Source organism: Pelophylax lessonae (genome assembly GCF_965119305.1).
Source record: "Pelophylax lessonae genome assembly, chromosome: 4".
NCBI lineage: Eukaryota > Metazoa > Chordata > Amphibia > Anura > Ranidae > Pelophylax > Pelophylax lessonae.
In genome coordinates this window covers 509,207,139-509,232,231 of record NC_138771.1, presented here as the reverse complement: position 1 = coordinate 509,232,231, position 25,093 = coordinate 509,207,139, and the positions used below count along the sequence as shown (strand labels likewise).

General features: G+C 42.2%; 1 protein-coding gene across 1 annotated transcript in view; it reads left to right on the top strand.

Annotated features, from left to right (window-relative positions):
* Window positions 1-20,958, top strand: part of PRDM4 (PR/SET domain 4) — a 38,935-nt gene extending 17,977 nt beyond the window's left edge. The window contains exons 5-12 of the mRNA XM_082257178.1: window positions 3,025-3,798; window positions 8,956-9,105; window positions 9,247-9,365; window positions 12,154-12,239; window positions 12,327-12,454; window positions 13,364-13,687; window positions 15,574-15,742; window positions 20,483-20,958. Of these exons, the coding sequence (XP_082113304.1) occupies window positions 3,025-3,798; window positions 8,956-9,105; window positions 9,247-9,365; window positions 12,154-12,239; window positions 12,327-12,454; window positions 13,364-13,687; window positions 15,574-15,742; window positions 20,483-20,768 (2,036 nt within the window). The 3' untranslated portion in view covers window positions 20,769-20,958. The remainder of the gene's footprint in view (window positions 1-3,024; window positions 3,799-8,955; window positions 9,106-9,246; window positions 9,366-12,153; window positions 12,240-12,326; window positions 12,455-13,363; window positions 13,688-15,573; window positions 15,743-20,482) is intronic.
* Window positions 20,959-25,093: the final 4,135 nt, after the last annotated feature.

Sequence of the window (25,093 nt, the reverse complement as noted above, 5' to 3'; positions counted from 1 at the left end):
ACAAGGGTCTATCTCCTGAGGTTATTCCTACCCTGATCAAGGCTAGGAAATCTTCCTCTGGTAAGATCTATTACCGTACCTGGAAGGCCTACTTCACCTGGTGTGAGTCCAGGGGGTTTTCCCCTCGTTCTTACTCGGTGTCGAATCTTGGCTTTCCTCCAGTCTGGAGTGGATCAGCGCCTGGCGCTGGCCACAATAAAGGGCCAGGTGTCAGCACTGGCGGTCCTCTTCCAACGCCCTGTGGCGTCTCATTCCTTGGTGCACACATTCATTCAGGGTGTGCGACATTTGGCTCCTCCCAGAAAGGAGCCTTTACCTCCATGGGACTTGAATTTGGTCCTGTCCGCATTGCAGCGTGCTCCCTTTGAGAATATCAGGGAGATATCGTTGCCTCTGCTGTCGAAAAAGGTTGCTTTTCTTGTGGCGATCACTTCGGCTCGCAGAGTGTCGGAGCTGGCGGCGTTGTCTTGCCGCTTCCCTTACTTGATACTTCACAGGGATAAGGTGGTTTTGCGACCACCCCCATCCTTCCTTCCCAAGGTGATCTCTGATTATCACCTTAATGAGGACATTGTCCTGCCTTCGCTTTGTACGAAGCCTAAACATCCAAAGGAGATTGCCTTGCATTCTTTGGATGTTGTTAGGGCGATCAGGGTTTACCTGAAGTCTACGGAATCCTTTCGGAAGACGGATTCCCTCTTTGTCCTTCCTGAGGGACCTCGGAAGGGCATGGCTGCGTCCGCAGCGACGATTGCCAAATGGATCAGACAGACCATTGAGCAGGCTTACGCCTTGAAGGAACGGGTTCCGCCCATCCCTGTTAAGGCGCACTCTACCAGGTCTTTGAGTACTTCCTGGGCCTATTGGCATCGGGCCTCGGTGGCCCAGGTGTGCAAGGCGGCGACTTGGTCGTCGGTGCACACCTTTTCCAAGTTCTACAAGGTAGATGTTCTGGCATCAGCTGATGCTTCCTTTGGCCGCAAAGTTCTAAGTGCGGCTGTGCCATGATGGACCCTTGTTTTTTTCCCTGGGTCCCTGGCTTTTGGCATTTGCTTTCCTGGGCTGTTGCTCCTGTTGAGCATTGTTTGTTACTGTTGCCCAGTTGGTTCTTACAGTGCATGTAAGATTCCTTTCTCTGATGTGCGTACTGCGTTGCCTTTTCTACGGTTGCGTCTCCCACCCCTCATGTCTATACTGCTTTGGGACATCCCAATTGTGATAACTTAGAGGAGGCGGTGACTGTCGGAGGACGTAAGAGAAAACTGAATTTTTTGTAAAATCTCACCTGTAAAATTCCTTTCTCTGAGTCCTCCGACAGTCGCTGCCCCTCTTTTTGGGGTTCTTATTACCTACTGCTATGCTACCAAACTGAGTTGGGAGTGGTGATGAAGGGGGGGTATTGACCAGATGGGACAGCCCCCGCGGGTGTGTACATGCTAATGCCTTTTGTCTTTTTACTAAGCCTATATGCCTAGCTATTCCTACGGATAGGTGGACAATACCCAATTGTGATGACTTGGAGGAGGCGGCGACTGTCGGAGGACTCAGAGAAAGGAATTTTACAAAAATTCCGTTTTTCTATTTTTACACCGTCGCTTTTTTAATTTTTTTTTTTTTTTTATCACTTCTATGCTGTCACAAAGAATGTAAACATCCTTTGTGACAGCAATAGACATGTGACCGGTATTTTTTTTATGGAGAGATTTGGGGTCTCTAAGACCCTAGAATCCTCTTCTGCCTTTTAAAAGCATTTGATCACACAAAGATCTGTGTGTTCGAATGCTTTGATTTTTGAAATTGGCGGCATTTACATTCGGGTAAATCATAAGTGATGTCTGATCATCGCTTATGGTTTACCATAGCCCAGTACCAAACAAAGCCTGTACGATCTTTGTTCGGCTTTGCGATCAGCCAGCAGAAGTGCTGGCTGGTCAGTGAGGACTCCCAGTGGGACAGGAGATCCCGGTAAAATAGCAGGAGGGGGAAACGTCCCCTCCTACTGCTTGTAAAAGTAGCCGCTAGGATTGCTTTTACAAGAGAGCCAACCGTCAGTTCTAAGAAAAATAAAATATGCACAGGGATGAGGCCTGCAGCTACAGGCATCATCCTGGTCTAACCACTTGAAGTCCAGTGAGGTACCAAGTACGTGACTGGTTGGCAAGTGGTTAAAACAAGATTTCAGTAACCTGCAGGCACTCTGGAGCAATTCATCCTCAAAGCTTCCAGCAGAAGCACTAAAGTTATGTAAGGCTTTTCACTGGGCTGGGCTGTACTTGCTCCCTACTCCCACCGGTAACCTAATCACTCAGTGCTCCTGCTCTGCCTTTCCTCCTGTTCAGGTTCCCCCTTCCAGAGCTCATGCTCTGTTTTTACATTGGAGATAAGAAAACTGCTAAGGTAGGAGAGAAGAGTGCCTGAGAAAACAGGATATATAACCCTACAGTATCTACCAGCATGAAAATATTATTTGGAATGACTAGCTATTCAAATTGTATATAAAGTTGTTTAAATGGCCCCTGTTTCCCATGTAAGTGTTGTTTTAAATGGCTTTTTTTATTTTATATGTTTTATAAAAACCTGTTGATCCTGCTAAATTCTGATCTCTTTTTTAAAAGCTTGACCCCTGCTTCCAGTGTGCAGCATTTATATCACTCTCCAATTAACTATGAGCAGCTGTGCTGTTATCAACTTTGCTGCAGTCAGTGCTGCCTGCAGGTTGACTGATGGCTGCTCTGACCATTTAGCAGATGAGCATGGGACATTGGTGGGTAGCTTAATCTGTTACAAGGAGAGGAAAAATAATGAATCTGCTGGCAGGATCAGCAGGTAATAAAATGTTATTGGGGGGGGGGGGGACTCAAAAATATACTGCTGTGTAAATGCTAGTCACAGACTGCATCATATTTTGTATATTTTTTTTTTTTTTTAACCTTTTGTCTAATTTGCTGTTTTACGGAGATGTTCTTGTTACACTGTTAAGATCCTGCTCTAATCCTTTTGCATCCTCTTTTTGCTCTTTTCCAGGAATCTTGTCCTATTTAGCAGACCGCCCTCCTCCTCAATACATACACCCCAGCTCTTTGAATGTTGATGGTAATGGAGGCCTTACGGTGTCCAACAACTCTTCATCTCTAGACCCATACCAATCTGGTGGCTCTGTTGGGCTGGAGACTGGAATGGTGTCTCTGGACAGGACAGTGGGTGGACATTCCAGTCAGAGCTTACACCCCAGTGATGGGCACGAGGTAGCGCTGGATGCCGGGATCAGTATGGACAACGTGTCCCGGGTGAACAGTCCCATCACTACTGACCGGATAACAGAGGAACTAACCATAGAAGGTGTAACCGGGGAGCACTCGCAGATCTCCAGTGTGTCGCGCTCCCACGAGTCTCTTGCTGTTGAGGCCAACCTACCTCCGGACGCTGTGGGCCATGCTGGGGTCCTGCCATTACACAGCGGGTCACTGGAGCTTCCCGTGGTCATGGAGAGCGAGCACCATATGGGGGCTCGGTCCGGAATGACGGAAAACTCGCTCAGCGATGCTATCCACACTGTGGCCTTGAACAGTAACCCTGTCAGCGTGGCGCTTTCTACCTCGCATCAGCTCTCCTCTTTAACCTCCGTATCACTACATGGGGGTACCATGAGCTTGGAGCCAGTCACTGTGTCTTCCATCACACAGGAAGTATCACTGGCAGGCGGGCATGTCGATGCTGGCAATCTGACTTTCGTCCCGTCCTCCTTGCAGATCGACTCAAACTCCAACAAGGAAAACATGGCCACTCTTTTTACAATTTGTGAGTGGGTTTCAGATAGAATGTTAAGCTATGAATATAATTGTGGACTTCACATTTTAACCGTAGCAATAGTTATTTTTGGGAATACTTTTAATTTCCGTTGTGTTTTATAGAGATTTGTTCATTACATATGGAAGCAATATGATTTAACTACAGTCTCCCATTTTTTTTTTTTTTTTAATCAGTGCCGGTCTTTGTGTCAGCTCAGGCATTTAAAGAGAACCTGTCACCAGACCATTTATTTCAACAGTCTGTTGCCAGTAAAACCTCCCTTGTGTAGACATTAAAAAGCCTTGAGACTGCTGATTGGATGTGATATCAGCAGCCCCAGAAGACTGTCACTCAGGTGACATGCTATAACATCCCCATTTGCTTTTCCTGGGGCAGTTACGTAAAACATTATGTAGAAAGGGGAAGGGAGGGGTGAAGTAGATGGGCCAGCACAAAGTTATTAACCACTTCAGCTCTGGAAGGGTTATCTCCCTTCATGACCAGGCCATTTTTTGCAATACAGTACTGTGTTTACTTTAACTGTCAATTGTGCGGTCGTGCGACGCTGTACCCATTTGATCACCTCTGCGGTTTTTATTTTTTGCCTTCTAAAAAAAAAAAAGCTTGACAGTTTTGAATGAAAAAACAATATTTTTTTTTACTTTCTGCTATAAAACACACCCGGTAAAAAATCAAATTTCTTCATCAGTTTAGGTCACTATGTATTCTGCTACATGTTGGTAAAAAAAAAAAAAAAAATCCCAATAAGCGTATATTGATTGGTTTGTGCAAAAGTTCTAGCGTCTACAAACTATGGGATATTTTTATTTATTTTTTATTAGTAATGGCGGCGATCAGCGACTTATAGTGGGATTGCTGCAGACAAATCGGACACTAAGTGACACTTTTTGGGGACCAGTGACACCAATACAGTGATCAGTGCTAAATAAATATGTTCTGTCACTATACAAATGACACTGGCAGGAAAGGTGTTAATGTTGGGGCAATCAAAGGGCTGAATATGTCCCTAGGCAGTGCTTGCTAACTGTGTGGGGGGTGCTTGTACTGTGGAAAGACAGAGCTTAGCAGAAACACAGGATCTCTGTCTTCTCTTATTCCAGAACTGCAATCTACCTTATTTACATACAAACCACCATTCTGCCTTTATCGGGAATGGTCTGCCGGACCCGCTGATTGGCTCCCGCTGTGTCCGATCAGTGGGAGGTGGTCACTGGCAGCTCGCTTGGGCTGCCAACCTGGAAGAGGCGATGATGTACAGGTACCTGATTTTGCCTGTAGGATCCGCCGCCCGCAGTACAGTGTTAATTTTGGCCACAAATTTAAATTTAGTTTTAGTCTTAGTACTAAAATGGCATTTTAGTTTTACTCCCATTTTAGTCTTCTGCAAGTGTTTTAGTTTTAGTCGTATTTTAGTCGACTACAACTCCAGTACATTTTAGTCGACTACAACTCCAGTACATTTTAGTCGACTACAACTCCAGTACATTTTAGTCGACTACAACTCCAGTACATTTTAGTCGACTACAACTCCAGTACATTTTAGTCGACTACAACTCCAGTACATTTTAGTCGACTACAACTCCAGTACATTTTAGTCGACTACAACTCCAGTACATTTTAGTCGACTACAACTCCAGTACATTTTAGTCGACTACAACTCCAGTACATTTTAGTCGACTACAACTCCAGTACATTTTAGTCGACTACAACTCCAGTACATTTTAGTCGACTACAACTCCAGTACATTTTAGTCGACTACAACTCCAGTACATTTTAGTCGACTACAACTCCAGTACATTTTAGTCGACTACAACTCCAGTACATTTTAGTCGACTACAACTCCAGTACATTTTAGTCGACTACAACTCCAGTACATTTTAGTCGACTACAACTCCAGTACATTTTAGTCGACTACAACTCCAGTACATTTTAGTCGACTACAACTCCAGTACATTTTAGTCGACTACAACTCCAGTACATTTTAGTCGACTACAACTCCAGTACATTTTAGTCGACTACAACTCCAGTACATTTTAGTCGACTACAACTCCAGTACATTTTAGTCGACTACAACTCCAGTACATTTTAGTCGACTACAACTCCAGTACATTTTAGTCGACTACAACTCCAGTACATTTTAGTCGACTACAACTCCAGTACATTTTAGTCGACTACAACTCCAGTACATTTTAGTCGACTACAACTCCAGTACATTTTAGTCGACTACAACTCCAGTACATTTTAGTCGACTACAACTCCAGTACATTTTAGTCGACTACAACTCCAGTACATTTTAGTCGACTACAACTCCAGTACATTTTAGTCGACTACAACTCCAGTACATTTTAGTCGACTACAACTCCAGTACATTTTAGTCGACTACAACTCCAGTACATTTTAGTCGACTACAACTCCAGTACATTTTAGTAGACTACAACTCCAGTACATTTTAGTAGACTACAACTCCAGTACATTTTAGTCGACTACAACTCCAGTACATTTTAGTCGACTACAACTCCAGTACATTTTAGTCGACTACAACTCCAGTACATTTTAGTCGACTACAACTCCAGTACATTTTAGTAGACTACAACTCCAGTACATTTTAGTCGACTACAACTCCAGTACATTTTAGTCGACTACAACTCCAGTACATTTTAGTCGACTACAACTCCAGTACATTTTAGTCGACTACAACTCCAGTACATTTTAGTCGACTATAATCGAATGGGTGTAGTTCAATTGTAATTTGTAATGCATTATTTAAGCATTTCTCTACAATTTCCAAACTCATTATATACTAATGCTGGTCCTGGAGTGAAAAACCTAATATGTTATTATTTATGCTATTAAGCTTTGAGCATGCACCAGTGTTAATTTTGGCAGCAAATTTCGATTTAGTTTTAGTTAGTCTTTTGACTAAAATGCCATTTTAGTTTGTCGTATTTTAGTCATCTAAATTGTTTTAGTCGTATTTTAGTCGACTAAAATTGTGTTAATTTGGTCGACGAAAACGTTTTAGTCGACGAAATTAACACTGCCGCAGTATATGTACCTGGGGCGGTCGGCAAGTGGTTAAACATTCCTAGAAGGGGAGAGGGCTATCATATGCTTCAAAGTTAATTGGAGTGTTAATTTGGAGGTGGAGACTCTGCTCCTTGCACAGGTGCAAAGGACCGCAAGGGCTAGAACAGATCATAATGGGGGATTTTAACTACTTGGAAATTGACTGGAATAATGGCACTGCTGGAACAGTAAACGGGCAGGAACTTCAAAAAAAACTACAAGACAATTTTATGGTACAGTTTAAATAGGCCCCAACTAAATTCTTCTCTGCCAGAACTGTAAATCCCAAGCAATGTGGAGATTTACTAATGTTCATATAAAGGAACATCTGGGTAGCAGTGGCCAGAACATGATTTAATTCATGTTTGCTATAAACCACAAACGCATACTGGAAAGATGAAAACACTTAACCTTAAGAGAGCAAATTTTCCAAGGATGAGGGCTGCTCTCCAAGACTTAGACTGAGAGGGAATGTTGGCATCGATGAACAGAAATAGGAATTCTTCAAATCGATATAAAATATATTCCCATGGGCATTAAGTTTAAAAGGTTAAAAATAAAACCTATGTGGCTCACGGCCAAAGTTAATAAAAATATAAACCTGGAAGGCACCCAATCATCATTTAAAATTTTCAAAGAATATAACCGAATATGTAAAAGGGGAATTAAGGCTGCAAAAATTGAAAACGAATGACAGGTTGAAAAAAATGCGTAGGACAAACCCCCAAAAATTCTTCAAATATATTAACAGTAAAAAGCTCAGGGCTGAGTATGTAGGCCCTTAACTAGATCATTTTGGGTTGGTTACAGAGGACATAGAGAATGCTAATTAAGTAAATATGGGGATAGTATTTACTTAGCCCCAAATGATCCACAATGGCTTGAATTTGAGATGGTTCAGAAACCTTTAGACAAAATAAAGGTGAATATGGCTTACACCCAAGTGTCATCAGAGAGTTTAGCTATACTTTTATCTAAGCCATTGTTTCAAATTTTTAGAGACTCTGGTGCCACTAAAGGGGCACTCTTTACATCTGGGGGAAAATAAATATTACCTTAACATACAGAAGGGCTTCTTCATAGTAAGAGCTGTGAAAGTGTGGAATAGACTCCCTTAAGAGCTGGTTCTGGCCAGCTCAATGGATTGCAAAGAGGAGGGGGGGGGGGTTGGGACTTTAAATGAGACACCTAGTCCGATCCGACCGGTATCTCCATCCCTGTGAGTCAATGACCAAAAGAAAGGGGGGTTGGGACTTTGAATGAGGCAGTGGTAGGCAGCTGATGAGAAGTGTAAAAATCAAGTTTATTGAATCATCTGCTAAAAGGACAGGAACATTACCACAATGTTCCTGCAATGTTCCTGTCCTTTTATCAGATGATTCAATAAACTTGATTTTTACACTTCTCATCAGCTGCCTACCACTGCCTCATTCAAAGTCCCAACCCCCATTTCTTTTGGTCATCAGCTCAGTGGATTGTTTGTTTTAAAAAAGAGCCGAATGCATTTCTAAATGTACAAAATGAAACTGGATTTAAATATTTAGCGGTAATAACAAGGGTATTTAATCCAGAAAATTTCCGGTTGCCTCATGGGGGTTTTAGAAAGAGGTTTTTCCCCCGCTGGGGCCAATTGGATCATGCTTTGAGGTTTTTTAGTTTAACTCTGGATCAAGCTTTGGTATAGGATTGAATTGTGTATGTGGTGCTTTTCTATTTGTGTGTGTGTGTGTGTGTGTGTTTTTTGTTTACTAGATGGACTAGTTTTGTGTGTGTGTTCCTCTCCCCCCCCCCCCCAACCCTACTATGTAATATATCAGGAAGGAGGGGCTGTGCTAAGGAATTGACTGACTGTGCCTGAAAAAGGTGAAATTATCTAGCAATTTCAGATACACATTGCAAGTGAACAAAATTGGTTTTATAAAAAGGAAAAACCTGCAAGTAAGCATTTAAAATACTTTAATTTTCTAAAAATTTACCTGGGTTTTCTTGAATATAGTGACAGTCTCTTTAAGCTCTTTATGTATGTATCCATCCTTCTGCCAGACGTGACCATAAGCAAAATATTCTTCCTTCTTGCAGGGTGTACACTGTGTAACCGGGCGTATCCCTCAGACTGCCCAGAACATGGACCAGTCACCTTTATCCCTGACAGCCCCATTGAGAGCCGAGCTCGCCTGTCCCTTCCCAAGCAGCTGGTCCTGAGGCAGTCAGTGACGGGGGCAGAAGTAGGTAAGGATGTGAATGGGCAAAGTGGCTATCTCTCTTTTTAAAGCATGCTTTTGATTCTGCTTCATATTCGTGGAAGAAAGTGTAGATAATTTAACCTCAGCTATAGAGTCTGTTTGGTTTCCCATCTACTTTTACTTTTAGGAGTATGGACCCAGGAAAATATCCCAGTCAGAACCTGCTTTGGTCCTTTAATAGGACAGGAGAGTCAGTCCTTGGAAGTTGCAGGCTGGACTGACAAATCTGCCAATCACATCTGGAAGGTATCTGCATGTTTGCTATGAGTTGCCTGTTATTGTCTTAAAATAAAAGTGCATTTTTGGGTTAAAGAAATAAAAAAACATGCTCAGTACGTATCTGCAGTACTTCCATGTTTTTTCTCCTTTAAAATGCTGCAAATACAAAAACATACCTGTTAATCTGCCTGAGAGGCAGTGAGCTCACTTTCTGCAGGGAACTGACAACACTGCCTCTGTTGTACTGAAATCTCAAGCACTGTTGTCAGCCCTGCCCAGTTCTCACTGCTGAGCTACAAAAAAACAATCCCTATGTTATTGACCTGAAAGGGTAGGCCACCCTAACACTAAAATCACTACATCTACAGGAATCACTACATCTACAGGCATCCACAACCTAAGACTAACATCTATAACCTTATAAAGAAGAAATCGCTATACTTTTTCTGAAGCCGCTCCGGTTCCGGTCTCCAGCAGCAGAATCTCTGCAGAGGAGACAGCCGATAACCGCTGTGAAATTAATGGGAAGTGACACCACCCACTATGGGGCTTCTGTTATCGGCTGCCTCCTCTGCACCCGCTACCACAGTGAAGCTGCCACTGACAGCTCAGCGTGGGACCGGATGGGCTTCAGGAAAGTTATGTATGGCGATTTCTTCTTTACAAGGTTAGATATGTTAGTATAAAATCATGGATGTCTATAGATGTAGAGGTTTTAGTGTTAGGTGGGCTTATCCTTAAACTGGTGGAAGTGATCTTTAGCACAGAAAGAAAAGCTGAGGGAGAGATGGAATGGTCATGAAAATGCTTACTGAGGCTCATGTTTTAACTCAATTTCTGAAATTGGGATAGCTAATAACATGGTTATCAGGTGAGCTCCTAAACCAGGCATCCAGGATATGTTTGTTTTCTGGGGCTTCCCTGCTTTGAGATCATGGGCAGCTAGTGGGAAGCATGTTGTGCCTGTACTTGCTCCCCATCGCTGAAAGCTGTAACTTGCTAAGTTGTGTGAGTGGCCACAGCTCTAGCTTTTCTCAATTTCTGGAGTTATGTGGACCACAGACCCAGGAGGTTTTTAAAGGCGAAGTTCACCTTCGGTACCGGCACTTTTACCCCCCTTTTTGCTCAGGCCAATTTTTAGCTTTCAGTGCTGTTCATCGCAACACTTTGACAATTGTGTGGTCATGCAACACTGTACCCATGTGAATTTTTTTCCACACAAATAGTTTTCTTTTGGTGGTATTTAATCACCACTGGGTTTTTTTGTAAAAAATTAAACCAATACAGGCGTTTTAGTGGTAATAACCACTTAGGCTGGCAATAGTATAATCCTCCTTCACAGGTGGGGGCTTCTAATGGGGCCTCTTTGGTATCCACTGCTCATATGCGGTATTGGTATACCAGTATGTAATACTCCTCCGGATATTCACAATGCTCCTCCAGTGGCTTTTTGCATTTCCATAACCTTATAAATGCAATGGAAATCCAAAAAGCCACTGGAGGAGCATTGTGAATATCCAGAGGAGTATTGCATACTGGTATACCAATACCGCATTTGAGCAGTGGATACCAAAGAGGCCCCATATGAGTAGTGAATACCAAAGAGGCCCCATTAGAAGCCCCCACCTGTGAAGGAGGATTATTGCCAGCTTAAGTGGTTATTACCACTAAAACGCCTGTATTGGTGTAATTGGAGGTGAGCAGCCATTTCACCTATTTGGGGATTTTGCTCACTTCTGGTGACACAATCTCTGTAATCTCACAAAAGTCACTTGAATATCTGTGGAGAGTCACTATAAGTCACATCCCTTCTAAACAATAATTACACATGGACATTGAATACTTGTGAAGAATCACTACTAATCACATACTGTGAAGCAATCTTTGCACATGAACTATACATCCTGCTTTTGTCACCTCACTTTCATACTGGAGTAATGGTTATTTCTGATGTCATGTCACTGATGGATGTTTTATTGAGAACTGATTATTTGAGCGTTATTGTTACATATTTATTACTTATTTCTATTTACTTATTATCATGCCTTGCACATATTTTTCTTTGTCTCAGACAGACAATCTCTACATCGTTTATTTTTATTCTTTGATTATGGGTATTGCCACATTTTGAACATTATCTACTACTTTGTGTCAAGATACACACTCCTATATTTTTTGTGAATTTGCACAATTATTATATTTAATATTTTTTTTCTATTTTATGTGACTTTGCACATCGCTTATCTAGAAACACTTCATCTTATCCCTATTCAGGACACATATTTCTTATATCTGTCATTTAATGCATTCTTGCACAGTCTCAACTACTTGTAACTTTATGCATTTTTGCACATCAGCACTGTGATTTTATGCAATTTTGCATGCTACTATCAGCAATTGTAAGTTTATATTCAGCCTTAGGAGTCTTCTACGTTTTTTCGATATCTTACCAGTCTAACTCCTTATATCTTTTTGAACATGAAACTAGCGCTGATTCAACCCCTCTACCTTCATTACTGATAGTACCTTGTGATAGTACAGAATTGGCTGCCCGTTTCGTATAGGACCTTTGTCCTATTATTCCTTGTCTCTTTATACCTATGCATATTACCCTATACCCACCGTTTTTTTTTCCCATGTCCTATACCTGAGTGGTAGCGCAGAGGCTCTCGTTTCAGTTTATGACTGCCCAATTATCATTCAAAGTGTGACAGCTGAAAATTGGCCTGGTCAGGAAAGGGGTAAAAGTGCCCAGTAGGCAAGTGGTTAAACTGATTTGTTTCATGGGGGTTTTAAAACACTCTTCTGTTCTTAGATGTACAACAACAATGTGATGGAATTCTGCATCATAACGACAGACGAGGATGAATGTAACTGGATGATGTTTGTGCGGAAGGCAAGGTATGTAGGGATAGAGAAAAACCAGTTGAGGGAGATGGAATCTCTTTTCAGAAGACCTTAACGTTGGGTTCTGTTTGTTTCTTCCAGGAACCCGGAGGAACAGAATCTGGTGGCGTACCCTCACAATGGGAAAATCTATTTTTGCACCTCCCAGGATATCCCCGCCCAGGAGGAGCTGCTCTTCTATTACAGTCGGGACTATGCTCAGCAGCTGGGTAGGGGGAATATATAGCATTGACTCACAAAGTGAAATAGCATTTATTTACCCCACACACACCATAGTAGTCAGTAAGACCCTTTTCTGGTTCAGGGAGTATTTTCAGAAATACCCAGTACTACCAGGTCTGGTAGAAACCTCCTCTCCCCCCTCTCCCCTTTCCTCAGTTGTACAGTGGCTTGAAAAAAGTACTCATACATCTTGAAATTTTCCACATTTTGTCATGTTACAACCAAAAACGTAAATTTATTAATTGGGATTTTATGTGATAGACCAACACAAAGTGGCACACAATTGTAAAGTGATTAGGAAAATGATAAATGGTTTTCAAATTTTGTTACAAATATCTGAAAAGTGTGTTCCTTGGCTTTCATGATGCTGTTTGTTCACTAAGGTTCTCTAACAAACCTCTGAGGGCTTCACAGAACAGCAGTATTTATACTGAGGTTAAATTGGACTCTGTTTACTAATTAGGTGACTTTTGAAGGCGATTGGTTCCACTAGGTTTTAGTTAGGGGTATCAGAGTAAAGGGGGCTGAATACAAATGCTTGCCACACCTTTCAGATAATTGTAAAAAAATTGGAAAACTATTTATCACTTTCCTTCCTCTTCACATTTTCTGTGCCACTTTATGTTGGGCTATCACCTAAAATCCCAATAAAATGTGTTTATCTTTTTGGTTGTAACATGACAAAATGTAGAAAATTTCAAAGGCACTGTATGTGTGGGATCCATGCTAGAACAAATATTGGAGGTCCCTCTGCTGCTTGTTTTTGGCAGTGAGGGAGACTCTTTGGTTCATCCAAACTGGAATAATGCTTCAGTTTGCATTGCACTTCATAGGGTTGCATTTAAAAAATTGTGCTTTTTGTCTGTTTTTATTTATTTTTATTTTTTTTTTGACAGGTTTGCCTGAGCAGCCAGAGGTGCTGCTGTGTCACTGTGGGAAGGAATGCTTGTCATACGCAGAATTCAAGGCTCACCTGAACAGTCATGTAAACAATCACCTCACCAGCGAGACCCTGAGCAGTGAGGACACCAGCCAATCCCTGACCCCTAGCAAAGAGCGCAAGTGGAAGTGCTCAGTGTGCCCGCGCTCCTTTTCTTCATCCTCTAAGCTCAATGTACACTACATGGGACATATGGGCATGAAACCCCACAAATGTGAGTTCTGCAGCAAAGCCTTCAGTGACCCAAGCAACCTGCGCACTCATCTCCGCATACACACAGGTAAGCCCCACCCCCCTCTTTTTCCTGTCCTGGGTGGACATGTGTCAGTACTTTTGGAATCCTTTGTCATTTCTTAAGTGTTTATTGATTGAAAAAAATTTAAATGATTATCAAAATATATGGTTTGTTTTTTTTGTTTTCTGGGTTTTTTTTTTTTTTTTATTTTTGTTTTGGATAGACAGTGGGGTACACACTAGTAGAAAATCGGCCGAAAAAGATCGTACGATTTTCGGCTAGTGTGTACACAACTTTCAGCAGCCAATTCCGACATTCTCAGCGAAAAAAAAAATGGAGGGACAAACTCCAAAATTTTCATCGTCCGTCCTCAGCACTACCAGTTTTCGTTTAATGTGTATGCAATATGTCTGCGAAAAATCGGATACGAAAGATCGCTCATAATCGGAACTTGCTGACGACCCGGAAGTTTATCAATAAAAAACACAAATGGATAATTCGTATCTATATTGGTTGCACTAATATGAACTGAGCGCTCTCTCTCTCTCTCTCTCTCTCTCTCTCTCGCTCGATCTCTCTCTCTCTCTCTCGCTCGATCTCTCTCTCGATCTCTCTCTCTCGCTCGATCTCTCTCTCGATCTCTCTCTCTCTCTCGATCTCTCTCTCTCTCTCGATCTCTCTCGATCTCTCTCTCTCTCTCGATCTCTCTCTCTCTCTCGATCTCTCTCTCTCTCTCTCGATCTCTCTCTCTCTCGATCTCTCTCTCTCGATCTCTCGATCTATCTCGATCTCTCGATCTATCTCGATCTCTCGATCTATCTCTCTCTATCTCTCTCTCTATCTATCTCTCTCTCTATCTATCTATCTCTCTCTCTATCTATCTCTCTCTCTATCTATCTCTAGCCACACATACAGGGGATATATACAGTCTATACACCAATGTGGCCTCAGGGGTCACACATATACTTACTTGCATCACACTTTACGATCAAACGTCCCAAGAAAAAAAAAAAGGGATCAGATGAGAAATTTCATGTAACATTATGCACCGTCAAATAAAAACAGTTATGACCACTGAGTAAGAGCTAGAAAAATCGGACAATATTTTGTCCGATTTTAGTTGAGTGTGTACGAGCCTTGAGGAGTGTTAGAACCTCCTTTCAGGTTTTCATTGCTGTCTATGTCCCTGCTGGTGACCATTGTCACTGCAAGAGAAGTGGGGAGAATTCCAAAATGTTAGTTGTCTACAAAACAAATGAGGGGAAATCTTCTAATGCAAACCCTGTTCCTGCGACAACCAAGAAGGGAACTCTGGGAAAGAAAGTGAAAGGAACTATCCCCAATGAGAAAAGGAGTAAACTATAAATGTGCCTTCCCTACTCCACATAGAACTAAAACGTTTGGCTATACCAGTGGTTCTCAACTCCGGTCCTCGGGACCCACCAACAGGCCAGGTTTGCAAGATAACTAAATTACATCACAGGTGATCTCATTTGCTGCTCAGTGATTGCAGTATTCTAGTCTGCATCCCCCAAGGTAATACTTAAAATCTGGCCTGTTAGTGGGTCCCGAGGACCGGAATTGAGAACCACTGGGCTATACATACACTTCAAAGGATGTAAAACAGGTTTTAAAGTAAAAACCACTGGGAAATACAAATGCAGTAATTGCTGATCACAGTCTGAGAAATGATAGTTGCTTGGTGCTTCTACAGAGTTGATAACTTGCTCCCAATCTGCATGTTACCAGTTAGTGCCTCAGATGTGCACTGACACTATTGACTCATGGTAATAGCCAGGCAGCTAGCATTGTTAGAAATCAGCATTGGTAGCCTGCATTACTTAGCCTGGAACATTTTGCCGTATTTTTCCATAGCTAAAAATAGAATTATTGGACCTGTTTTAATGCCAGTTGCATGGCTCTTCCAACAGGGCAGAAGAATCATCGCTGCAGTCTTTGTGACAAATTGTTTACGCAGAAAGCGCACTTGGCCTCACACATGGTGACCCACACGGGGGAGAAAAACCTTAAATGTGACTTCTGTGACAAGATGTTCATGCGGAGGCAGGACCTCAAACAGCATGTGCTCATTCACACCTGGTGAGTAGCCACATCACTCTGCTGCTTGAACAGCTTCTTATTGATAAGCAACCTGTACCAGTAAGCACAGCTTAACCAAACCAGCCAAAACTTTTGGGATTGTGGAGTGGGTGTGTGTGTGTGTGTGTGTGTTGGGGGGGGGGGGGGGGGGGGGAGGTGGGTTAGGGTAGAACCCCTGTCTGTGTTTTGTTGTGGTCTGTTTTGGCTGGAGTTGGGCTTTAGGGCTGAAGTTTAAAACGGGTTATTTTTTTCCTTCCCTGGTTTCTCCCCCTCCCAGTCAACATGCTAATAACACTTTGCCTTTCCCTTTTCATTATAAGTTAATCTAACATGTTACACTGCAGCAGATGGCTATTAGTCCATTGATCTTCTTGCACTCTAGTAACTGTCTGCCTGTATGGGAGGTACAGGATACTGAGATTCTGCAGGAGCCTGACATTGCACCAGCGATCCTGTTCAAAAAGCCTCCTAATGTCCTGTGGGCATTGTGTGCATCACTGTTTCACTTTTTCTTCTCCTCCTATTCTATCTACAATAGGAGACTAGCAGGAACTGTTTGTTGGTAAGATGTTTTTATTTTATTTATAAAAGGTGGCACTCAATATGTATGTCATAAAAACATTAAAGTGAAATCAAACGTGGAAATGACAATGCCACGTGTCACCAGTAGCACAAACAACCACAAATTAATCAAAAATCAATCCACACTCAGATACATTATCTGTGATGAAAGAAAATAAATATAGCATAAGCAAATACACAGTATGTGAACAAGTGATGATTGTCCTATAAATAATCTATCTGGTGTTAAAGTGTAGAGTCCATAGAAATTCAAAAGATAGTGAATCCAGTGACGCCTCTATGAATTAAAATCACCACAAACTCCACCACCGTTGTGTCCCAACTCCCATCGGATGATAACTCACCAGAAGATATTGTCTCCCATTCTCATGGTTAGGCAAATGCGCTTTTGTTAAACACGTTAATACAAGATTCTTTAGTCAGCCTGTCCGCTCCTCCAGCCCTCTTGTAATAATTAACATTCCGTGGGGGTACATGTAAAAGAGAGGCTCCACTAGTGTAATACAGTTACACACTCTAGTGTTTAATAAAAAAAACTTCAATACACTCTCATGTTAAAATGTAACCGGCATTAAACTTATGTCCTAGATCAGCGATCTGACCCCCTTTTGGTCTCACCACCTCCACGCTGAAGTACAGATCATCCGGGGACCATCACTTAATCTCTCTGCTGTTCCGGCTGCCGTACACTCACGCCCCGACGTGTTTCGTCACTTCTGACTTTGTCACAGGGGTGACAGTATGGCTCGGCAACCTGCTTATCACTCCATCACTGGGCTATTAACCACTTCCAAGGCACTCAGTGGGAGACGGAGTGTATAATTGCGCAACTGCAATCACTAGCAGAAGCACCACCTTTCCGTCTGCACACTTAACCTTTTATATGCCAATTAATGATGGAAAACTGTATATATGGTCACGCAGCTATGATTACTGACAGGGATAACCCCTATCCGTCTGCTCCATTAACCTATGTTGTCCCATTTTATTCAGAACACTAAAAGAAGAGCTGTAAAAATACAGATATAATATATTGGCAATCATCACCAATCAATAATCCACTAACCAAATAGCCTTGGAACGTTACATAGAACTCCCGATAATAGAAGAGTATTCCAAGTAAAACTACCTCTATAACCCTTAATTTCAAATAATAATGCCTATACATAATCCATGTACTAAGCACTGTAGTCATATATATAATGGACTAAGCACTAAAAATTAATAAAATTTAAATCTAAATTAAAATACAAATCTAAAATACAAAAAGAACACCAGGTATCCAGCCTATAACCTTATTGTATGTGCTAAAATATAACAGTAATAATAATACTGTCTGAATCGAATAATCACTAACAAAACCGTTAGATCCAATTCAATGTTTAGGCCCGCAGGCTCTAAAGTATTTAATAAGTATATCCACTTTGTTTCGCACTTGGGGAATTCCCTAACCCAGTTAGAGCCTCTCCAGGAAGGCAAAACTCTTTCTACTCCCCAAAACTTATGGCCCCTCGGATCTCTGATGGTACCGTTTGAAATGTTCAGAGACACGGTGGTCCTTGAATCCCTTATTGTGATGTTCTGTATATGTACACCCCTAATTGAAAATGTCCAAATTGGGCCCAATTAGCTATTTTCCCTCCCCGGAGTCATGTTACGCGTTAGTGTTACAAGGTCTCAGGTGTGAATGGGGAGCAGGTGTGTTTTAAATTTGGTGTTATCGCTCTCCCTCTCATACTGGTCACTGGAAGTTCAACATGACGCCTCATGGCAAAAAACTCTCTCAGGATCTTAAAAAAAAAAGTGTTTGGTCTACATAAAGATGGCCTAGGCTATAAGAAGCCAGGACCCTGAAACTGAGCTGCAGCTTGGTGGCCAAGATCATACAGTGGTTAAATAGGACAGCTTCCATTCAGTACAGGCCTTGGTCGACCAAAGAAGTTGAATGCACCTGCTCAGCGTCATATCCTGAGGTTGTCTTTGGATAATAGACGCATGAGTGCTGCCAGCATTGCTTCAGAGGTTGAAGGGGTTGGGGGTGTCAGGCTGTCAGTGCTCAGACTATACACCGCATCAAATTGGTCTGCATAGCTGTCATCCCAGGAGGAAGCCTCTTCTAAAGCTGATGCACAAGAAAGCCTCCAAACAGTTTGCTGAAGACAAGCAGTCAAAGGACATGGATTACTGGTGCTAATCAAACATATGAAAGTAGCAATAATATTTATTTAAACATGTTAAAAACAGAATGTATCACATGGCATCCAGTATGCATATGAATACATAATTAAAATCCTGTAGAAAGAGACCTAGCAGAACGAAGATATGACCCAAAACTAGCACCTCCCTCATACAGGGATAGTAAAAGGTAATTCCCGTATGTAGTTCTTGTATGTAGAGGTCACCTCTGTAGGTCAACGCGTTTTCGCTGTATTGCGCAGCTTCTTCAGGACCGAAAAATGGGAGGCAGTTACAGTATCTCACAAAAGTGTGTACTCCCCTCACATTTTTGTAAATATTTTTTACTCTATCGTTTCATGTGACACTTTTGCTACAATGTTAACTAGTGAGTGTACAGCTTGCATAACAGTATAAATTTGCTGTCCCCTCAAAATAACTCAACATGCAGTCATTATTATCTAAACCGCTGGCAACAAAAGTGAGTAGACCCCTAAGTCAAAATGTCCAATTTGGGCACAAAGTGTCAATATTTTGTGTGGCCCCCATTATTTTCCAGCACTTCCTTAACCCTCTTGGGCATGGAGTTCACCAGAGTGTCACAGGTTGCCACTGGAGTCCTCTTCCACTCCTCCATGACGACATTGTGGAGCTGGTGGAGGTTAGAGAACTTGTGCTCCTCCACCTTCCCTTTTGAGGATGCCCCACAGATGCTCAATAGGGTTTAGGTCTGAAGACATGCTTGGCCAGTCGATCGCCTTTACCCTCAGCTTCTTTAGCAAGGCAGTGGTCATCTTGGAGGAATGTTTGGGATCATTATCATGTTGGAATACTGCCCTGCGGCCCAGTCTCCAAAGGGAGGGTATCATGCTCTGCTTCAGTATGTCAAAGTACATGTTGGCATTCATGGTTCCCTTAATGAACTGTAGCTCGCTCCCCGGTGCCAGCAGCACTCATGCAGCCCCAGACCATGACACTCCCACCACCATGCTTGACTGTAGGCAAGACACACTTGTACTTCTCACCTGGTTGCCGCCACACACGGTTGACACTATCTGAACCAAATGCATACATAAATATATATCTTGGTCTCATCAGATTCCAGTAATCCATGTCCTTAGTCTGCTTGTCTTCAGTAAGCGATTTGCGGGCTTTCTTGTGCATCATCTTTAGAAGTGGCTTCCTTCTGGGACGACAGCCATGCAGACCAATTCGAGGCATATGGTCTGAGCATTGACAGGCTGACCCAAACCCCCCCCCCCCCCCCATCCTCTGCAGCAATGCTGGCAATACTCGTACGTCTATTTCCCAAAGACAACCTCTGGATATGATGCTGAGCACGTGCACCCAATCTCTTTGGTCGACCATGGCGAGGCCTGTTCTGAGTGGAACCAGTTCTGGTAAACCGCTTTATAGTCTTGGCCACCGTGCTGCAGCTCAGTTTCATGGTCTTGGCAATCTTCTTATAGCCTAGGCCATCTTTATGTAGAGCAACAATTCTTTTTTTTTTTTAGATCCTCAGTTTGCTATGAGGTGCCATGTTGAACTTCCAGTGACCAGTATGAGAGCGATTAACACCAAATTTAACACACCTGCTCCCCATTCACACTGGTGACCTTGTAACACTAATGAGTCACATGACACCAGGGAGGGAAAATTACTAATTGGGCCCAATTTGGACATTTTGACATAGGGGTGTACTCGCTTTTGTTGCCAGCGGTTTAGACATTAATGGCTGTGTGTTGTTGTTTTGAGGGGACAGCAAATGTACACTGTTATACAAGCTGTACACTCACTACTTTACATGGTAGCAATGTGTCATTTCTTCAGTGTTGTCACATGAAAAGATATAATAAAATATTTACAAAAATGTGAGGGGTGTACTCACTTTTGTGAGCTACTGTAAGTTAGCATGAGGTGCAGCTTCTAGATTTGTCACAGTATACTAAATTATATATTTTATCCCTCTCCTACTTCTACCAGTGACCGTCAGATAAAGTGCCCAAAATGTGACAAGCAGTTCTGCAGGACCAACCGCCTGAAGAAACACCTGAATTCCCATGAAGGGAAGAGGGACTATGTATGCGAGAAGTGCTCCAAGGCTTTTCTCACCAAATACCACCTCACACGACACCTCAAGATCTGCAAAGGCCCCACCACGGCCCCACTTACTGATGTGGATGAGGAAGATGATGACTCTGAGGAAGAGAAGTTATTAAGATCAGACTGTAATGTGTTTAATACAGACGGGAATCTTTCTCATACGTGACATGAGTGGTGTGGACGCTATTTATTTTATTTATTGTGTGCGCCCATCTTGTCGGACTGAGTTCTCACTGCACGATTGGAAGAAAACCATGATTTATGCTGGCTCCAGGTTGTATAGAAGGGGCTTAAATGTTAATTTGTGTACATAAATCAAGTATCCATATATAAAAATAAAGGAAATTGTGAAAGTTCTGCTTGCTTTGTAAATTTGCACCAACACAATCAACTGGAAAAAAAGTTTTGTACTTGGCCTTTATTAGAATGACCTCCTGTGTTTAAATCCTTGCCAGAATTGCAGTGTCCTTGTCACTTCTTGTAACCTGAACTGAAATATTTTTCTTCCTTCCAAGCTAGCAGTCTGAATACTAACACCCCCAGCATTCTCCATATAATGGAGATAAAGAAATGTTTGCAGCTCTAATCAGGAGAGCAACCCAGGTTGACAACAGTGCTCCTCCATACATACAGTAAAGTGAAGGAAGTATGTTACTGACAAGATCTCCAGGTAAAAACAAACCTAAAAAAAGAGAACTTATTTGGATAACCACATCTAAGGACTGGTAAGCTGCAATACATTACGAATTTGTTCACGGTTTTGGATATGCTTTAACAAATAAATCATGAGGAAAGTACTGCCAGTAACCAGCATATCTGTTTACAATGTGATCAGACACAACTGATGACACACTAAAGGGCTGCTGTGATTTGGCCCTTTACCTTGATTTGTAATCAGCTGTGTCTGAAGGAGCCCAGGTGCCAGGATGTTATTTCTAGTCGCAGTGTTGGTCACCGATTCAAAAAAAAAAAAAAAGTCTTTGGAATATAGAGTAAAATTAAATATTGGTATACAAATGATATATTTGAAATATAATCTTCATTATTTTGTGGAAATAACATGGTGTGGGTGGAATTCTGCGGGTCACAGGCTGTGTCACGCCCCCCCATCCTGTATCTTAGACTAGGAGAGAGATGAAGCCTCCATTAATCTACATGAAATACCCTGTCCCCATTGTGTTTTAATTAGTAGGCATAGAGGAGGAGGAGGGAGGGAGGGAGTGGGCTGTCATTTAACACTGTGTGTATGCCCACATGTGTGACTCTATAGTCACACGGGCTGCTCAGATGTGATAGAGAGGAAACACTTGGCATAGATACTGACTGAAAATGGGGCATGTGTAGAGTTGCCACCATAGCTGCAGTGGGGACATGGACGTGTGTGTATGTGTGTATATGTATGTATGTATATATGTATATGTGTATATATATATATATATATATATATATATATATATATATATATGCACATTATATAGTAGTATCTCACAAAAGTGAGTACGCCTCACATTTTTGTAAATATTATCTTTTCATGTGACAATACTGAAGAAATTACACTTTGCTACAATGTATAGTGAGAGTACAGCTTGTATTACAGTGTAAATTTGCTATTCCCTCAAAATAACTCCACACAGCCGTTATTGTCTAAACCGCTGGCAACAAAAGTGAGTACACCCCTAAGTGAAAATGTCCTAACTGGGTCAAAAGTGTCAATTTTTGTGGCCACCTCCTATTTTTCAGCACTGCCTTAACCCTTTTGGGTATGGAGTTCACCAGAGCTTCACAGGTTCCTACTGGAGTCCTCTTCCATGACGACATCACATGGCTGATGGATGTTGAGAGACCTTGCACTCCTCCACCTTCTGTTTGAGGATGCCCCACAGATGCTGAATAGGGTTTAGGTCTGGAGACATGCTTGGCCAGTCCATCACCTTTACCCTCAGCTTCTTTAGCATGGCAGTGGTCGTCTTGGAGGTGTTTTTGGTGTCATCATCATGTTGAAATACTGCCCTGTGGCCCAGTCTCTGAAGGGAGGGGATCATGCTCTGCTTCAGTATGTCACAGTACATGTTGGCATTCATGGTTCCCTCAATTAATTGTAGCTCCCCCGGGCCAGCAGCACTCATACAGGCCCAGACCATGACACTCCCACCACCATGCTTGGGGGGGGGGGGGGGGGGGGCGGTCGCGCAGTGCTGTTTTTTTTTTATTTGGTGTGATGTTTTCTCCATACCAGAAGCAAAGAAATTGTTTTGATTGGTCAAAAGACATGTCGCAATCATCTCAAAGTCAGATCCCTTTCATTGAACTCGTATGGAAATCGAATATGAAGTTGCAGAGCAAAATCAGATCAGAAGTTTCAGACTTCTGTGTCGGAGCAGTGTGAACCTGGCCTAATATATATTATTGTCAAAATGGGTGGTGCGCTTTATCAATAAATGTGAATGCATTAACTGTGCATGAAACTGAATGTGCAAATCAATATACAAACATATATGGCACATATAATGAAATCAAAGTCCCAAAGTTTTCTTGTTGAAAATCCAAATGAATATTCAGTGACTGATGTAAACAGATGGTTCTATCTCTGAAGATAACCAATCGGTGGAAACGCGTTAGACAGGAGGCGTGCCGTCACGACGTCGCTCGGGATCCCAGCTGCAGCCGGACCCGGGCTCATTAGAATTCCTCATCGCTCCTCTACATTTATTCGCTGTGTCTAATCCGCATACTTGTAAGTGTATTTTTCTTTTGATAAAAAGTTTTTAAAAGGTAATGCACTATAGCGGTCATTCTCTTACATGCAATTGTTGGATGATACCATCTTCCTGCTGAGTCCTCCCTACGGTTGCTGGGACATTCTGAGAGACAGCCATTGCGGTCCAGGAGGTTGTGGCAAAGTGCTTTTTCCATACCGATCTGGTAAGGGGCCAAGCAGGCTTATAAGCATGCACTGTGGTGAGCACGGATCGTTTTTTTGGGCTTGAGCACAGACATCATATGTTTATATTTGTATAGAGGAGCACTTATTCTATCCGTCCGGTAAGGAGGAATTCACACAGGTGGAGGGAATCACTGTTGCCTTTGATTTGTCACCATCTGTTTACATCAGTCACTGAATATTCATTTGGATTTTCAACAAGAAAACTTTGGGACTTTGATTTCATTATATGTGCCATATATGTTTGTATATTGATTTGCACATTGTTTCATGCACAGTTAATGCATTCACATTTATTGATAAAGCGCACCACCCATTTTGACATTTCACATTTTTCTGGGAGCAGCTTATCACAGACCTAGCGCACTTTCTTTTTTCACATATTATATTATACTGATCTTACTAGGTTATTTATTTTCTATACCTTTTTTTATTTTACCCTTCAATGAGTTGTTTTCCTGCTGTGTGAATTGACTATTTGTATTGGTAACTCAAGTTTCTCCACCCCAAACCCACGTATCAATGTCTTTATGGACCTTGCTTTGTGCACTGGTGCACAGTCATGTTGGAACAGGAAGGGGACATCCCCAAACTGTTCCCACAAAGTTGGGAGCATGAAATTGTCCAAAGTGTCTTAACATGCTGACGCCTTAAGAGTTCCCTTCATTGGAACTAGAGGCCAAGCCCAAACCCTGAAAAACAACTCCACACTATAACTCCCCCCCCCCCCCCCCCCTCCCAATGATCTGGACCAGGGCACAAAGCAAGGTCCATAAAGACATGGATGAGCAAATTTAAAGTGGAGGAACTTGACTGGCCTGCACAGAGTTCTGACCTCAACCCGATCGAACACCTTTGGGATGAATTAGAGTGGAGACTGCGAGCCAGGCTGTCATGTCTTGCATCAGTGTCTGACCTCACAAATGCACTTCTGGAGGAATGGTTAAACATTCCCATAGACACACTCCTAAACCTTGTAGACAGCCTTCCTAGAAGAGTTGACGCTGTTAAAGCTGCAAAGGGTGGGCCAACTCTATATTGAACCCAAGGACTTGGATTTTACTTTTGGTAATATAGTGTATGTGGCAATACATGGTCCTTAGAAGAAGTGGCTTAGACACTAAGCACAGCAATATCAGATGTGGATTGGGGCAAATGCATGTTTAAGGAAATCTCTACTGTAGGAAATTTGGAGACTGCCTTGTTGACCTCTCTTCTAAACCATACGATTTTTTAATAATTTTGTACAAAACTCAAGATCTTAGTCTTAACCATGGGGTTATGGCAGCTTCCTTCAGGTGATTGGAAGCTAGAGGAAAAAAAAAATACTTTTGGGTATATTTACTATCCACAAATTTTGCTTCATCTTGGCGCACTCTTAGTTGGCACCTGTTTTTCTAAGGTTGTTGCTGGAGCCAGCTCCCTAGAATACCTGGTTGTGATTTTGGACAAGACCCTGTCCAGGATCTTCCAGCCCCAGGACAAACTTCTTTCACTCCATTCACACGCCCAGGCCTCTTAGGCCCAGGGTTAGCCCTAGTTTCGTGCTT